The sequence below is a fragment of the Macaca fascicularis genome, chromosome 10 (genome assembly GCF_037993035.2).
Source record: "Macaca fascicularis isolate 582-1 chromosome 10, T2T-MFA8v1.1".
Taxonomy (NCBI): Eukaryota; Metazoa; Chordata; class Mammalia; order Primates; family Cercopithecidae; genus Macaca; species Macaca fascicularis.
In genome coordinates this window covers 87,652,811-87,669,731 of record NC_088384.1, presented here as the reverse complement: position 1 = coordinate 87,669,731, position 16,921 = coordinate 87,652,811, and the positions used below count along the sequence as shown (strand labels likewise).

The 16,921-nt window shown below is 52.7% G+C and overlaps 1 protein-coding gene across 14 annotated transcripts in view; it reads right to left on the bottom strand.

Annotated features, from left to right (window-relative positions):
- Nucleotides 1-11,709: 11,709 nt before the first annotated feature.
- The window catches only part of HM13 (histocompatibility minor 13), a 55,066-nt gene continuing 49,854 nt past the window's right edge, over nucleotides 11,710-16,921 (bottom strand). For 5 of the 14 annotated variants that reach the window (XM_045362703.3, XM_065522941.2, XM_005568623.5 and 2 more), the window contains 3 exons: nucleotides 14,959-15,044; nucleotides 13,025-13,171; nucleotides 11,710-12,129 (listed from right to left, as the gene is read on the bottom strand). In XM_045362703.3, the coding sequence (XP_045218638.1) occupies nucleotides 12,033-12,129; nucleotides 13,025-13,171; nucleotides 14,959-15,044 (330 nt within the window). In that variant the 3' untranslated portion in view covers nucleotides 11,710-12,032. Of the gene's footprint in view, nucleotides 12,130-12,968; nucleotides 13,172-14,958; nucleotides 15,045-16,921 lie in introns of all 14 variants that reach the window. The other 9 variants (XM_045362705.3, XM_074004976.1, XM_005568624.5 and 6 more) reach the window with 2 other exon arrangements.

Sequence of the window (16,921 nt, the reverse complement as noted above, 5' to 3'; positions counted from 1 at the left end):
CGAAACAAATTTTATTAAGGAAGTAAAAACTCTCGTGGTTTTTCTTTTTCTTTTGGCTTTCCCTGTTGCAACTTCCCCAGATCGTGCTGCCCGTTTGGGCCTGAACAGAAAAATCTGAGCCTTTGACAGCATGCGCACAATCAGCAGCTCTGTGGAGGCATTCCCAGGAGCACTTTCCCCCAGTGGCTTCACTCTGGATGATTAGCAAATAGCTGCTGAGCAAATTGGAAGAAGCAGGTTTTAGGCTTGAAAACAAAGCTGTCGTCAATTTGGCCAGAGCAGAGAAGACCGGCTGGTGTTTTGGAAGGGGGCAGGTAGCAGAGAGAAGAATAATCAGAATAATAACAAGGACCACTGACTAATTTATCCCCATTTTACAGATGCGGAAACAGCCTTTGAATCAGTTGGCCAAATCACACAGGGAGAGAATGGCACAGAATTCCAAACCCTGTTTCTCTAATTGCAGAGTCTGTGCTCTTTCTGGGGTTTCTCCATGAGGCCAGAAGAGAGGAAGCCACAGAGAGGCCGCTGCAGAAACAGACTGTGCGGGGTCTCATGCCTGTAATCCCAGCACTCTGGGAGGCCGAGGAAGGAGGATTGCTTAGGTTAGGAGTTTGAGATCAGCCTGGGCAATATAATGAGACCCTGTCTCTACAAAAATATTAAAAAATTGGCTGGGCGCGGTGGCTCAAGCCTGTAATCCCAGCACTTTGGGAGGCCGAGACGGGCGGATCACGAGGTCAGGAGATCGAGACCATGCTGGTTAACACGGTGAAACCCCTCTCTACTAAAAAAATACAAAAAATTAGCTGGGTGAGGTGGCGGGCGCCTGTAGTCCCAGCTACTCGGGAGGCTGAGGCAGGAGAATGGCGTGAACCCGGGAGGCGGAGCTTGCAGTGAGCTGAGATCCGGCCACTGCACTCCAACCTGAGTGACAGCGCGAGACTCCGTCTCAAAAAAAAAAAAATTAAAAAATTAGCCTGGCCGGACGCGGTAGCTCACACCTGTAAGCCCAGCACTTTGGGAGGCCGAGGCGGGTGGATCACGAGGTCAGGAGATCGAGACCTTCCTGGCTAACACGGTGAAACCCCATCTGTATGAAAAATACAAAAAATTAGCTGGGCGTCCTGACGGGCGCCTGTAGTCCTAGCTACTTGGGAGGCTGAGGCAGGAGAATGGCCTGAACCTGGAAGGCAGAGCTTGCAGTGAGCCGAGATCTCGCCACTGCACTCCAGCCTGGGCGACAGAGCGAGACTCGGTCTCAGAAAAAAAAAAAAAAAAAAAAAAAAAAAAAAAGAATTAAAAGGCCGGGCGCGGTGGCTCAAGCCTGTAATCCCAGCACTTTGGGAGGCCGAGACGGGCGGATCACAAGTTCAGGAGATCGAGACCATCCTGGCTAACACGGTGAAACTCCGTCTCTACTAAAATACAAAAAAAATTAGCCGGGCGAGGTGGCGGGCGCCTGTACTCCCAGCTACTCGGGAGGCTGAGGCAGGAGAATGGCGTGAACCCGGGAGGCGGGGCTTGCAGTGAGCTGAGATCCGGCCATTGCACTCCAGCCTGGGCAACAGAGCTAGACTCCGTCTCAAAAAAAAAAAAAAAAAAAAAAAAAAAAAAAGAATTAAAAAATATTGCCGGGCGCGGTGGCTCAAGCCTGTAATCCCAGCACTTTGGGAGGCCGAGACGGGCGGATCACGAGGTCAGGAGATCTAGACCATCCTGGCGAACACGGTGAAACCCCGTCTCTACTAAAAAATACAAAAAACTAGCCGGGCGAGTGGCGGGCGCCTGTAGTCCCAGCTACTCGGGAGGCTGAGGCACGAGAATGGCGTAAACCCGGGAGGCGGAGCTTGCAGTGAGCTGAGATCCGGCCACTGCACTCCAGCCTGGGCTACAGAGCGAGACTCCGTCTCAAAAAAAAAAAAAAAAAAAAAAAAAAAAAAATATTAGCCGGGTCAGTGGCTCACATATAGTTCTAACTACTTGGGAGGCTGAGGTGGGAGGATTGCTTGAGACCAGGAGCTTGAGAGCTTGAGGCTGCAATGAACTGTGACTGCAGTGAACTGTGACTGCACCACTGTGGGATGATCCAGGCAAAGGGAAGCATGAACCAAAAAAACAAGACCTGAAACACACACACACACACACACACACACACACACACACACACACACACAGAAAGCAGGGCTGGGTGCGGTGGCTCATGCCTGTAATCCTAGCACTTTGGGAGGTGAAGGCGGGCGGGTCACCTGAGGTTGGGAGTTTGAGACCAGCCTGTCCAACATGGAGAAACCCTGTCTCCACTAAAAATACAAAATTAGCCAGGTGTGGTGGTGCATGCCTGTAATCCCAGCTACTCGGGAGGCTGAGGCAGGAGAATCGCTTGAACCCGGGATGCAGAGGTTTCGGTGAGCCGAGATCCCGCCATTCCACTCCAGCCTGGGAAACAAGAGCGAAACTCTGTCTCAAAAAAAAAAGAAAAAAAAAAAAAAGAAAGCAGATGGAACAGCGCACATTCACAAAACTCGCACAGGCAATGCCTTTGCAAAAGCCCTTTTATCAACCCAAACACTTCCACATGATCTCTGTCTCTCTTACACACACCCACACACCAATGCAGGCACTTGCTCACAAATGTTTTCAGAAACACATACTCCTAAACATACTCAGACACAAACACACAATCATGCATTCAGAAACACAACCATATAGAAACCCATCTGCAGCACTGGTCCACATAAGATTTCAACTTCACCCTTACCCACAACGTGTAGAAACCCAAACATTAGCATAGATTCTCCTTTTTTTTTTTTTTTTCGTTTGAGAGTCTCATTTTGTCACCCAGGCTAGAATGCAGTGGTATGATCTTGGTTCACTGCAACCTCTGCCTCCCAGGTTCAAGTGCTTCTCCTGTCTCAGCCTCCTAAGTAGATGGGACTATAGGTGCGTGCCACCACACCAGAGTAATTTTTGTATTTTTAGTGCAGACAGGTTTCACCATGTTGACCAGGCTGGTCTTGAACTCCTGACTACAGGTGATCCGCCCGCCTTGGCCTCCCAAATTGCTGGGATAACTGGCATGAGCCACCATACCCAGTCCATTAGAATAGATTCTCACAAGAGCAGGCACTCTCAGTCAAACACCTACCCCCCACCCCAGCATGCACACATAATTGCACAGAGAACCTGTCAAGCAGAAAGGACCCCGGTCAGGCAGAAAGAGGCTCAGCTTCTCCCCCAAACTCCATACCTAAGAATCCTGCTTTCCAGACTCAGTGCCCTGGGTTTTCCCTCACCTTCTCTCCATCTGAGTGTTACCAGTGCCTCCACCTCCCCTCCCCCACTTCAGAGCCCAGCTGGGCCCTGGGGTAGCCTGAGAGGGGGTGGGTGCCCAGCTTCTGGCAGCAAAGGAAAGCACCTGTCTGAGGTGGACGGGCCCATGGGGGTCTTGAAGCAGCACCTTCTCTGGGTACCCCTAACTCTGGGCTGATCCCAGGGGGCACAGAGCTGGGACTGATGGCTTTGGGAAGGCAGTAGGGAGGGCCCACTGAAGACTCCACCAGGCATCCTCTGCAGGGGTCTGCCTTCACATGAAGATAGCCTTGTTTATCACACCTGTCTGCCTTAAAATGACAAAGGTTGGATGCTGTCTGGGTGTGAGATGGGATGACGACTGGAATGGGAAGACGGTTGTTAACTATGGAAAAAATATCTCATTTAGATCTGATTTGGGTTAAAAAAATGATAAGCACAGAAAAAAACATGAAAGTAATCTATGGGTGGCCGAATGTGCTGTTTTATTTTCAATGTTTTTTACATCTATTCTAATTTTCTTTTCTTCTTTTTCTGAGACAGGGTCTCTGTCACCCAGGCTGGAGTGCAGTGGTGCGATCATGGCTCACCTGCGGTTCAGGTGATCCTCCCATCTCAGACTCCTGAGTAGCTGGGACCTCAGGTGTTAGCCACCAGACCAGCTAATTTTCGTATTTTTTTGTAGAGATAGTTTCACCATGTTGTCCATGCCAGTCTGTAACTTCTGGGTTCAAGCGATCCACCTGCCATGGCCTACCAAAGTGCTGGGATTACAGGCTTAAACCGTGGTGCCCGGTCTTTTTGAGACCGAATCTTGCTGTGTTGCGCAGGCTGAAGTGCGGTGGCACTATCATGGCTCACAGCAGCCTTGACCTCCCAAGCTTTCTCCTTGGCTCAAACAATCCTCCTGCCTCTGCCTCATGAGTAGCTGAGACTACAGATGTGTGCCATCATTTCTGGCTAATATTTTAATTTTAATTCTGTAAAGATGGAGTCTTGCTATGTTGCTGAGGATGGTTTCAAACACCCGGCCTCAAGCAATCCACACGCCTCGGCATCCCAAAATGCTGGGATTACAGATGTGAGCTACCATGTCCAGCCTAATTTTTTTTTTTGAGACACAGTCTCCCTCTGTTGCCCAGGCTAGAGTGCAGTGGTACAATCTCGGCTCACTGCAACCTCTGCCGCCCAGGTTCAAGCAATCTCCTGCCTCAGCCTCCTGAGTAGCTGGGATTATAGCTGGCCACCACCGCACCTGGCTAATTTTTGTTATTTTTTTAGTAGAGATGGGGTTTCACCATGTTGGCCAGGCTGATCTCAAACTCCTGACCTCATGATCCACCCGCCTCGGCCTCCCAAAGTACTGGGATTACAGGTGTAAGCCACCGTCCCCAGCCTTTTTTTTTTTTTTTTTTTTTTGAGACGGAGTCTCGCTCTGTCGCCCAGGCTGGAGTGCAGTGGCCGGATCTCAGCTCACTGCAGGCTCCGCCTCCCGGGTTCACGCAATTCTCCTGCCTCAGCCTCCCCAGTAGCTGGGACTACAGGCGCCCGCCACCTCGCCCGGCTAGTTTTTTTTGTATTTTTTAGTAGAGACGGGGTTTCACTGTGTCAGCTAGGATGGTCTCGATCTCCTGACCTCGTGATCCGCTCGCCTCGGCCTCCCAAAGTGCTGGGATTACAGGCTTGAGCCACCGCGCCCGGCCTTTTTTTTCTTTTTTTGAGAAGGAGTCTTGCTCTGTTGCCCAGGCTGAAGTGCAATGGCACAATCTCGGCTCACTGCAACCTCCACCTCCCGGGTTCAAGCGATTCTCCTGCCTCAGGCTCCTGAGTAGCTGGGATTACAACCTGCCACCATTCCTGGCTAATTTTTGTATTTTTAGTAGAGACGGGGTTTCACCATGTTGGTCAGGCTGGTCTCAAACTCCTGACCTCAGGTGATCCACCTGTCTTGGCCTCCCAAAGTGCTGGGATACAGGCATGAGCTACTGCGCCTGGCCAAGAAAATTTTTTTTAGAGATTGGGAGGAGTCTTGCTATGTTGCTCAGGCTGGTCTTGAACTCCTGGCTTCAAGCATTCCACATGCTTCTGCATCCCAAAGTGCTGGGATTACAGGTGTGAGCCGTGTCCAGACTAATTAAAAAACTTTTTTTTTTTGAGATGGAGTTTCACTCTTGGTGCCCAGGCTGGAGTGCAACGGCACAATCTCAGCTCAGTGCAACCTCCACCTCCTGGGTTCAAACAATTCTTCTGCCTGAGCCTCCCGAGTAGCTGGTTCTACGGGCGTGTACCACCACACTCAGCTAATTTTTTTTTTTTTTTAATTTTTAGTAGAAACAGGATTTCACCATGTTAGCCATGTTGATCTCAAACTCCTGACCTCAAATGATCTGTCCACCTTGGCCTCCCAAAGTGTTGGGATTACAGGTGTGAGCTACTGCACCTGGCCGTATTTCTTTTTAATACAGACGGGGTTTCACTATGTTGGTCAGGCTGGTCTCGAACTCCTGACCTCATGATCTGCCTGCTGCGGCCTCCCAAAGTGCTGAGATTACAGGGGTGAGCCACCGTGCCTGGGCCAAAGGCTTAACAATACAAAATGAGGCCGGGTGCGGTGGCTCACGCCTGTAATCCTAGCACTTTGGGAGGCTGAGATGGGTGGATCACGAGGTCAGGAGATCAAGACCATCCTGGTTAACACGGTGAAACCCATCTCTACTAAAACTACAAAAAAAAATTAGCCAGGCCTGGTGGCGGGCGCCTGTAGTCCCAGCTACTTGGGAGGGTGAGGCAGGAGAATGGCATGAACCCGGGAGGCGGAGCTTGCAGTGAGCTGAGATCGCGCCACTAGGTGACAGAGCGAGACTGCTCAAAAAAAAAAAAAAAAAAAAAAAAAGAGCAGGGTGTGGTAGCACGCACCTGTAGTCCTAACTACTCAGGAGGCTGAAGTGGGAGGATGGCTTGAGTCCAGGAGTTTAAGGTTACAGTGAGCTATGACTGCTCCACTGCACTCCAGCCTGGACTACAGTGACAACCTGTCTCAAAAACCAACCAACAAGCAAAATACGCATGCATCCACACACAGCTTAGTTTACATATATAGCAAAAATCTTCCAAGCCACTTAACTCCTTTGTATATTCCTTGCCTTCAAATTTACTCAAATAGTATTTCCCTTTTTTTTTCTCACATCTTGGAGACTCTTCCATAAATATCTATTGAGGACACACTATGTGTGATTTCCATGTATTATTTATTTTACTTAATCCTCACAGCCATGAAGTAGACGAGGAAAGTGAAGCTCAGAGATGGGAAGTCACTTGCCTGAAGTCGCAGGTTAGTAAACATTAGACTCAAGGTAATTTGATAATTTGTGTCCATTTATGAAGTGCCTGCCATAGCCAGGCCCTGAGGATTGTCCCAAACCTTTATATTCACTCATACAACAAATACTGAGTGCCTTCATGTTTCAGTCAATGGGCCAAGTGTTGGGGCTACAGTGGGGAGGAAAATAAAGGCTTAGCCCATGGTTGAGGGAGGTTCAATTGTTCACCCCATTTTTCAGGTAAGAAAACCAAGGAAGGGAAGGGAAAGAAATTGTCCTGAGGTCACACGAAAATAGCTGAGGCTAGGCGCGGTGGCTCACGCCTCTAATCCCAGCACTTTGGGAGGCCAAGGTGAGAAGATTGCTGGAGCCCCAGTTCGAGACCAGCCTGAGCAAGCGTGAGAACCGCCGTCTCAACCAGTAAAACAAACAAACAAACAAACAAAACAGCCAGGCGTGGCGGGACACATCTGTAGTCCCACCTGAGGCGTGAGGATCGCTTGAGCCCAGGAGGTCGAGGTTGCAGTGGGACGTCATCACGCCACTGCACTTCAGCCCGGGCGACAGAGCGCGACCCTGCTGCATAAATAAAAAAGGAAAAAGGGAAAAGAGCGGAGACAAGCAGCCCCGCTTTACAGGTAGGGAAACTGAGGCACAGAGCAGTAAAACGACCTATCCAAGGAAATTCAGCTAGTAAAGGCAGGGACACGGATCGCAGGCTCTCGGAACTCACCAGTCCCCGCCGGGCGGCGCTTGGCCCCTCCTTTCCCCCGGCGGGCGTGGCCAGGCCAGGCCAGTCCCCTCCCCTGAGCGCGTTCCTGGCAGCCCGGCCGGCCGTTTCCTGCCTGCGTCGCTGGGCGGGCGGGCAGTCCATCTGGCGGCCCCCGCGGGGCGGCGCGGGGAGGCGGCCCAGACTTGCTGGAGCCAGGCGCCTGCCCGGGGGCCCCCCTGCCCGCCTGGAGAACCCAGGTGTGGCCGCGGCGGGGGTGGGGGCTGGTGCTTTCCTTCCCGCTCGCTCGGCTCTTCCTGACGCACGAGGGCAGGATGCAGCCTCCTCCCGTCCTCTCCTCGGCCTCCGCCTCCCGCGCCCTGGCCCGGAATCCTGGAGGGAATCCAAACGCGGGGCGGGGAGGCCGGGGCAGGCCCCTGAGGCCCCGCCCCTGATAGCCATTTGATACCACCGCAAGTCTTGACCGTGTTTTGGGGTGACCCAGCTTCCCTGCTTGTGCAAGAACAGCTGAACTCTGACCTCCTGGATGGCCGACTTTTACCTTGCTCCTCAGGGACCCCAAACACGATCGTAGGAACCGGAGTCACTACTGCTGTAAGCCATAGCGCTTGACATTATCCATTTATTCAGCGGTTTCAAGTCGCGGCAAGCGGCGTTTGACCACTTCTGTTCCCTGCCCAGTGCTTAACTGGTACCTGGTGCCGGCCTGATGGAGGTTCTGAAGGCTTTCTCTCAGAAAGCTGGACCCGCCTTGGGAAGCAGGTCCTTCCCCCTTCACAGTCGAGCACAGGGCAGCGTGGGCTAGACCACTCCATTCACACTGCAGGAGCCAGCCCTGCTGTCAGACAGACTCCGAGGTTGCCGAACCTTCTCCAACGCTGACCCCCCAAAAAGGGAACCAGGGATCCAGTATCCTGATCATGTCAAACAGCACCACGGTGAATACGAATCTTGGAAGCCAGACACTCTGGGTTCACATGCCCCCTAGGCCCTTACTTACGGTCTCTGCCTCAGTTTCCCCATCGTAAGAATGATGTAGGTACCTCAAAGGGTGGTTACAGCGATTAAGTAAATCTAAGATGCATTTGAAACTTGAACACGGGTTTGAACTGTGCGGGTGCACTTATACATGGACTTTTTTTCTACCTCTGCCACCCCTGAGACAGCAAGACCAACCCCCTCCTCTTCCTCAACACAAAGACCAGGATTAAGATCTTTATGTATGATGATCCACTTTCATTGAATACTTTTTTTTTTTTTTGAGACGGAGTCGCGCTCTGTCCCCCAGGTTGGAGTGCAGTGGTGCAATCTCGGCTCACTGCAACCTCCACCTCCTGGGTTCAAGTGATTCTCCTGCCGCAGCCTCCCAAGTAGCTGGGACTAGTCGCCTGCCACTACACCCGGCTAATTTTTGTATTTTTAGTAGAGACGGGGGTTTCACCATATTGGCCAGGCTGGTCTTGAACTCCTGACGTTGTGATCCGCCTGCCTTAGTCTCCCAAAGTGCTGGAATTACAGGTGTGAGCCACAGTGCCCAGCCCACTTAATGAATAATATATTTTTAAAATTTATTTTTGCATTTCCTCTACTACTAAATATGTTTCTCTTTCTTTTTTCTTTTTTTTTTTTGACAGAGTCTTGCTGTGTTGCCCAGGCTGGAGTGCAGTGGTGCCATCTCGGCTTATTGCAAGCTCTGCCTCCCGGGTTCACGCCATTCTCCTGGCTCAGCCTCCCGAGTAGCTGGGGACTACAGGCGCCCACCACCACGCCCGGCTAATTTTTTGTATTTTTAGTAGAGACAGGGTTTCACTGTGTTAGCCAGGATAGTCTCGATCTCCTGACCTCGTGATCCGCCCATTTCGGCCTCCCAAAGTGGTGGGATTACAGGCGTAAACCACCGCGCCTGGCTTTTTTTTCTTAATAACATTTTCTCTAGCTTACTCTATGATACAAATACACTGTAGTACATATAACATACAAAATGTTTTGACTGTTTTATGTTATCAGGTAAGGCTTCTGGTCAACAGGTGGCTATTATTTGTTTTGGGGGACTCAAAAGTTATACAGATTTTCGACCATGCGGGTTGGTGCCCCTAATCCCTGTGTTGTTCAAGGGTCAGTTGCACTACCATAATGCTAGTGACATGTGAAACACAAAGCGCACACTGGGGTCTCAGCAGGGCTGGTTTTCCCCTTGGAGCCGTCATGGGATACTGAGGCACAGAAACAGAACCGGATGAAGCAGGGTAGAACTTGGGTTCTAGAGCAGTTTCCTAAGGATCCACCCCAAACCAGGTGAGACTGGCATCAAGCCCACTCGGGGCCCTGCGCAACCACCCACACCCCCTCCCCAGCATGCAGGCCTAATCCTTGCCCTGCCTGGTGCCATTTTTCCATGGGACTCTGGCGGTGGCGGTTCACATCTGGAGTCTAGACTCGCAGGCTCTGCGGGCCGGGCCTACCGCCCGGGCTAGGCCACCACTGCCCGCTGTTTGCTCAGCTGAAGCTGGTTAATTGGAATTAGAGTGGCCTCTGCGGTGCCGGCTGGCCGGGCGGGCCCTGGTCCGCTGCTCCGGAGGTCTGCGGAACATCTGGCTGGGCCAGGACAGTCATTAGGTGGCAGGCGCTCGGCGCCACTGCCACCTCAGCCTCTGCCGGGGGCTGGTGGTGACTCAATAAGGCTTTTGTGGGCCCTGGGCCGCAGAGCCAACCATGCTGTGTGCCTGGGCCGCCTGCCCCATCTGCCGCCCTCAGAGGGGCTTTGTTCCAGGACCACATGGCCTCAAAAGTCGGCTGGAGTGGGTAGAGATTCCAGAAGCCTCTGAGAGGGAACCCCCTCCCTGAAAGGAAGAAGCCTTTTTTTTTTTTTTTTTTTTGAGAGGGAGTCAGGCTCTGTCGCCCAGGCTGGAGTGCAGTGGCCAGATCTCAGCTCACTGCAAGCTCCGCCTCCCGGGTTTACGCCATTCTCCTGCCTCAGCCTCCCGAGTAGCTGGGACTACAGGCGCCTGCCACCTCGCCCGGCTAGTTTTTTGTATTTTTTAGTAGAGACGGGGTTTCACTGTGTTAGCCAGGATGATCTCGATCTCCTGACCTCGTGATCCGCCCGTCTCGGCCTCCCAAAGTGCTGGGATTACAGGCTTGAGCCACCGCGCCCGGCCCTGGAAGAAGCCTTTTGAGATTTTCTACCCCTTTTCCTTCCTATAGAATCCTGGAGCCAGTAAAGTTGAGTGGCTGGGCCTCAGGGATGCCCAGCACACCAGCCACAGTGACTTGGTCACAGGGGTCTGGGGAGGATCTGCGGTCCTTAGGAACTTGGAATTCAGTTTGGCTTGGCTAAGGTCAAATTGATGTCCATAGGCAAGCTGCCTCAATTCCCTCATCTGCACAGTGGAGCTAATAATAGCACCTACAGCCCAAGACTCAGAAGGAAGTGAAATCCTCTATCAAGGTACTTAGTACATGTTAATACCTAGTGAAGGTACTACAATCACACTCCTGAGTCTCTGGTCATGATTGTCCTTTGGTCACTTCCAAACTGGAAGCCACTATTATTTTCAGCCTTTGAACCTGAAGCTTTGGGCAAAGAAGAGCCCTGGGTCCGTCAGTCCAGTGGCCACCCTCTTCTGTTTCCCCACTCAGTGACCTCATACCAGGTGGGTGGATGAGGGTTGTGGCCACTGTTTGCCTGGTTTGGGGTGGTGTGGGGTCGGTCTCCTGCTGGCCAGGGCTGCTGTCTTCAGCAAACTTTAGGGAAACCCGGGCCCTAAGATTTCAGCTCTTAGGCCCCAGAAAGCCTCTGACAATCACTAGGCTCAATCCTTCCTCACTCCAGCCTCTCTAGCGGTCCTGGCCCTTGTGCTGTGACTGGCCCCACAGCAATTTTGGGAAGAAACCCAGGAATGGGCAGAATGGGAGAGAGAAAGTCTTGATCTTCAGGGTAACCTAGACTCCAAGCCCTCACCAGCCGAAGCCATATGGCCACAGGGACCAGGGAGGTTGGCAGGTTCTACAGTTACTGCTTCCCTTGTGAGTCAGGTCAGCCCTGGGTACTCCGCACCGCTCTCACCACGGTGAGTGGGGGACTCTCATCTGCCAGCACCCTTGCTGCCCCCAAGTGTTTCTAGGAAGGTGGTGAGAAAAGTGACAGCTGGTGAGAGAGAAGGCTCGTGGGCCCCCTCTACTGGCTAAAAGGTGTTTTTGGGGTGCAGGGCTGGCCAGGCACTGGGGTGGGCACCCTCAAGGGGCTTGCAGAAAAGATTCTGGGTGGGCAGGTGAGACCTAGAAAACCGAGGGCAAGACACTGGGTGCTTACGCAGAGAACCCTTCCGGGAGCACAGTGGCCCGCCCTGGCCATGGGATGAGTTTTTAATGTGAGGCAAAATCAGTCCACAATACAAAATCTAAAAATCACACCCACTTTTCCCACTTGGCTCCGGGGGAGGGGGAAGCTGGGGGTTTCTTTTGCCTGCAGGGTGTGGGGAGGAGCAGAGGAGGGCCAGGAGAGGGAGAGGGAAACAGAGGCCACAGAGGCCTGGCTGGAGGTATCCTGCTGCCCCCTGCCCTGTCCTGGAGCTGCCCTCAGCCTCCTGTGCCCTCTGCCCGTGCATGCCTGTGTGGGCCCAGCCCCCATCTGTCTGGTCTGGTCCTGAAAGGCTCCGGCACCAGCTGCATCATTTCTCTTTCTTCTCCAGCCCCTTCGATGCTGATGCCTCTGTTCCTTTGGATTCTGTCACTGCCGCTGGATCCTTAGGATTTGACTCCTCATAACTGACCAAAAAACAAAACAATAATAATTCATTTAGAGGAGAGGGTGAGCAGAACCTTGGTTGTCCCCTTCCCCCACCCCCATCCTAGGAAAGCGCCTGGTCACATGCGGAGCGTCAGCCCTGTGTCCACTGCCCAGCACCTAACAGCACCTGGCCCCAGCCCTACCGCATGCCCTCCTCAGACAGGCTGCTCTGCTTTCTCTGAGCCCGGGCGTGCCAGGAGGCAGCGAGGGCAGCACCCAATGGAAGAGAGGTTGGGCCTGGGCTTGTGTGGGCTGACATCAAGCTTCCTGAACCTTCTGCTATAGCGTGGAAAAAGGGGCGGCCATGACAAGGCTACAAGAGATGGAGATAGGCTGCCTCCCAGGGCACACAGCATCAATCAAACAGCTCAGCACCAGAGGTGAGGGCACTGCTGTACTGGCAAGTGGCAAGGTGCTGCTTTGAAGACAGACACCCTGGCTTAGCTCCTTCTATGGGCTCCACTTTTCAAGCAACTGAGTTCATGCCAAGGACAATACACATATTTCCTCACCAGATCAACCCCGTGAGGCAGGAATGTGCCCACTTACAGATGAAGAAAGTAAGTGACTTGCCTAAGGTTATACATATTCCTTGAATGGTAACAGTATCTACTACTGCATGAGAAGGGCCATTTCCATCCACTATGATGTGGGCCCCGCATTACTGTTGAGGGCAGGAAGCTTAGGGGTTGTCCTGCTTCCCAGCCCCATGGCTGGGTGCAGCCACTGCCCAGTGGTTGTAGAGGAGCTGCCTCTTGCGGCCTACTCCTGGTAATGTTCCCTGCCCTGTACCCTGGAGCTGCAGTGTCTGCCCTACCTTGGGCCCCGGGGCAGTAGGGGGAAGCGGGCAGGTGGGCACCCGCTGGGCATTACATGGCGCTGGGATTCTGCGGGCGCCGGCGGCGAGGGCCAGCTAGCTTCTGTTGCATGGAGTCGGCCAGGCTGGCTGGGGAGCCCGAGACTGTGGGGAAGTGGGTGAGCCTCGGGGTATGAGGCAGGATTTCCGCCGAGGACTCGTAGCTGTGTGAGAGACAGAGAAGAGACAGAAAAAAGAGATGGATAGGGAAAGACTAAGGGAAGACAGACTTCCTTTCCAAGGAGCAGAGAGCAGAACCGTCTTGTTTTTACCTATTTCTGCACTTCCAGATTTTATGGAAAGAATATTTGGAAAATGAAAAAAGATGTACCTAGACAAAGGCACATCAGGCCGCTGTGCAAAAGAACAAGCATGCTCTAGAAGTGTATGTGCTGCTGTGGAAACACCTCTAAGAAATACCGTGGAAAGGCAAGGTGCAGAATGCTCGAAGAATGCTACCGTCTGTGCAAGAAGATGTATACACACGTCCGGGTTTCAGTGCACAGGTGTCTGAATGTCTGTGTAACACTGCTGGCCTCTGTGGGGTAGCTGGAGCCTGAGGGTGCTCTCTCTGTTACAGCTCTGGAATTTTTACTATGTGAATGTGGTACCAATATAAACATAAGTAAATCAATAAAAAAGGGGGGGAATAAAAGGGAAAAGTAAAACAAAAGGTGGAGAATTAGGGGAGAGAAATGGGGAGGAAGGAGGGAGAGAGAGACAGAGAGAGAGATCACTTGCTTTTTACCCCAATCAAAGAACATCCAGGGCAGGAGTGGAGGACAAAAAGTGGGGGCAGGGTACCTGTATGGCAGAACATTTAGCACCAAGCAGGTAAAGGCCATGGGCACTCTCTGCCTTGTGTATTCAGAGCTTTGCCTGATGAGGGCACAATAGCATTGGGAGGTTACCCCAAGGGGAAGGGCAGGGAAACCTGGGCTAGATGGGAGGCAGAGGGAGGGTGAGAGGTGGGTGCTAAGCTCAGGGATCGGGTGCCATGCCCACTCCCAAAGCTCCCCGAGACCTGTCCCCAAGTTCACCCCTAGCTCCCACTTGCCTAAGACCACAGAGCTTTGCTGGGTGAGGCAATGTGGGCAGGCAGGCTGGGGGCTGGGGATTCTAGGCAGGACAGGGAGGGCAGAGGCAGGTCCGGGGGAAGGGTGAGTCACAGGCTCCCCTGCGGGGAGCCAGGTGCACAGGAGGCCCTGGCAGGCACTCTAGGGACAGCTTGGAGGCCAGGCAGGTGGAACTGGGTGGAAGGCACCCGAGTAGGCAGCTTTAATCGCAACTGGCAGCTATTTCTAGGTCCCTGGCAGGCAGGGTCGGCAGTGCTGTGGGCAGACACCTGTTGGAGTCACGCAGGCCTTAGGGTATGGGTGGGGCTGTGTGCAGGATGTGGCAGGTGTGGATGTGGCCCTGGGAAAGGGGTATCTATGTGAGATACAAACAGATGGAGAGAAAGCAGTGAGCTGTGGGTTACAGCCACAGAGGTGAATGAACAGGGACTGACACCTGCCTTCTACTCAGGGCACTTTCTACCACACTAGGGCATCCTACACGCCCCCTGTTCTATTACTCACATGTGAAAACTGAGCCCATGAGAGGGGAAGACATGTCTGAAATCACCTGGGGGCAGAGTCACCAGGGCTTCTGACAGTAGGCAGAGAAAAATCCACAACAGCTATTCTTAAGACTGGCTAGCATTTGGATGGGGGGATGCCTAGAGGGCCCTGATGCCTTGTGCTCCCCTGGCTCCTGGCTCAGGGGAAGGTTCCCACTGGTACCCACAGGCCAGGTACCCATGTACTACTGGTGGAAAGGGCGAGGGGTGGGGCTGGTGGCAGGAACAATGTTCCCCCAGAGAGGTGTACAGACACCACCAGCAGGTTCCACTGACTGCCAGCAGGTGCACTGGTGCCCATGAGGACATCTGCCCCCCACTCTGCCTTACCTGAACATCTCTGTCACTTCTCCCTTGGCCAGCGCCACCAGGACAGGAAAACCGATGCAGGCAGGGACCAGGTATAGGAGTGCAGGCTATGAGAGGACACAGGCTGGTGAGGCCATGCTGGGCACCGCACTGCTTCAGGGCCATACCCAGCACCCCAAACCCCTCCTGGGCTGAACTGAAGGACAGTGACTGGTCCAGGACCACAGCAAATTAGTGGCTGGACCTGAACCCAGGGCTAACTCCCAGACAAGGGCTGCTCCTCCTGAGAGGGAATGCAAGAAAACTAAGAAACTCAAGCAGGCAGGGCTTCAAGGGTTCCCAAGGGTTTGGCTGGCAGCATCTGAATCACCTGGGTCACTAGGTTTAAAATGCAACTTCCTGGTTTGGTCCTACTCCCAGAGACTCTGCTTCCTGAGGTCTGGGGCTCACACCTGCATTTTAGCAAATGCTCCAGATGCTATTATAGTGATGATGACGTCACGGCTGCGCTAATGAGTACTTGTTGCAGCCTGTATTAAGATGACCTAGCTGGCCACTGGCTCCCCCAGGATTCACATCCAAGCAATTTGGCATGTCTGTGCCGAGACTCCTGATAAAGCTGGGTTTGGAGAAAAAGATAGTTATACTAAGACCCCAATCATGAACATCTACTGTACAGGCACTGAGCTTAGCCTTCCCAGGAATAGTCAGCTCACTGGCACATCCCATGATGGTTATCCTTTTGCAGAGGAGGAAGATCAATGCTTCACAAGGAGAGGGCTCAGAGACCCAAATCTTTTTTTTTTTTTTTTTTTTTTGAGATGGAGTCTTGCTCTGTCACCCAGGCTGGAGTGCAGTGGCGCGATCTCGGCTCACTGCAAGCTCTGCCTCCCGGGTTCATGCCATTCTCCTGCCTCAGCCTCCCAAGTAGCTGGGACTACAGGCGCCCACCACCACGCCCAGCTAATTTTTTATAGTTTTAGTAGAGACGGGGTTTCACTGTGTTAGCCAGGATGGTCTCGATCTCCTGACCTCATGATCTGCCTGCCTCGGCCTCCCAAAGTGCTGGGATTACAGGTGTGAGCCACCGTGCCCGGCCAAGTTTCTTTTTTTGTTTTTTGAGACAGAGTCTTGCTCTATCTCCCAGACTGGAGTGCGATGGTGTGATCTTGGCGCACTGCAACCTCTGCCTCCCAAGTATCTGGGATTACAGGTGTGCACCACCATGCCCAGCTAATATTTGTATTTTTCAGTAGAGATAGGGTTTCACCATGTTGGCCAGGCTGGTGCACTGCGTTCCTTCACATGGAGTCAAGTCCCTTGCTACATGCTCTGTAAGTCCCTCTAATTTCCCTCACAGCATTCTCACTTTGTCTCCCAGACTGAAATGCAGTGATATGAACATGGCTCACTCACTGTAGCCTTGACCTCCTGGGCTCAAGTGATCCTTTCACCTCAGTCCCACAAGTTGCTGGGCCTACAGGTGTGAGCCTCCATGCCTGGCTAATCTTTAGGGCCTGGTAAATACTCAATGAATGGCTCCTTCATGGCGCTTCTTCATGGGTGCTCATGAAGTGAAGAGATTGTCCTGAAGAGGGTGAGGAGACTTCATTCCTTTTTTTTTCTGAGACAGTTTCACTCTTGTTGCCCAGGCTGGAGTGCAATGGTGTGATCTCAGCTCACTGTAACCTCCGCCTCCCAGTTCAAGAGATTCTCCTGCCTCACTCAGCCTTCTGAGTAGCTGGGATTACAGGCATGCACCACCAAGCCAATTTTTTTTTTTTTTTTTTGAGATGGAGTCTCACTCTGCTGCCAGGCTGGAGTACAGTGGTGCAATCTTGGCTCACTGCAACCTCCACCTTCTGAGTTCAAGTGATTCTCTGCCTCAGCCTCCCCAGTAGCTGGGACTACAGGTGCCCACCACAACGCCCAGCTAATTTTTTTAAATTTTTAGTGGCCGGGCGCGGTGGCTCAAGCCTGTAAT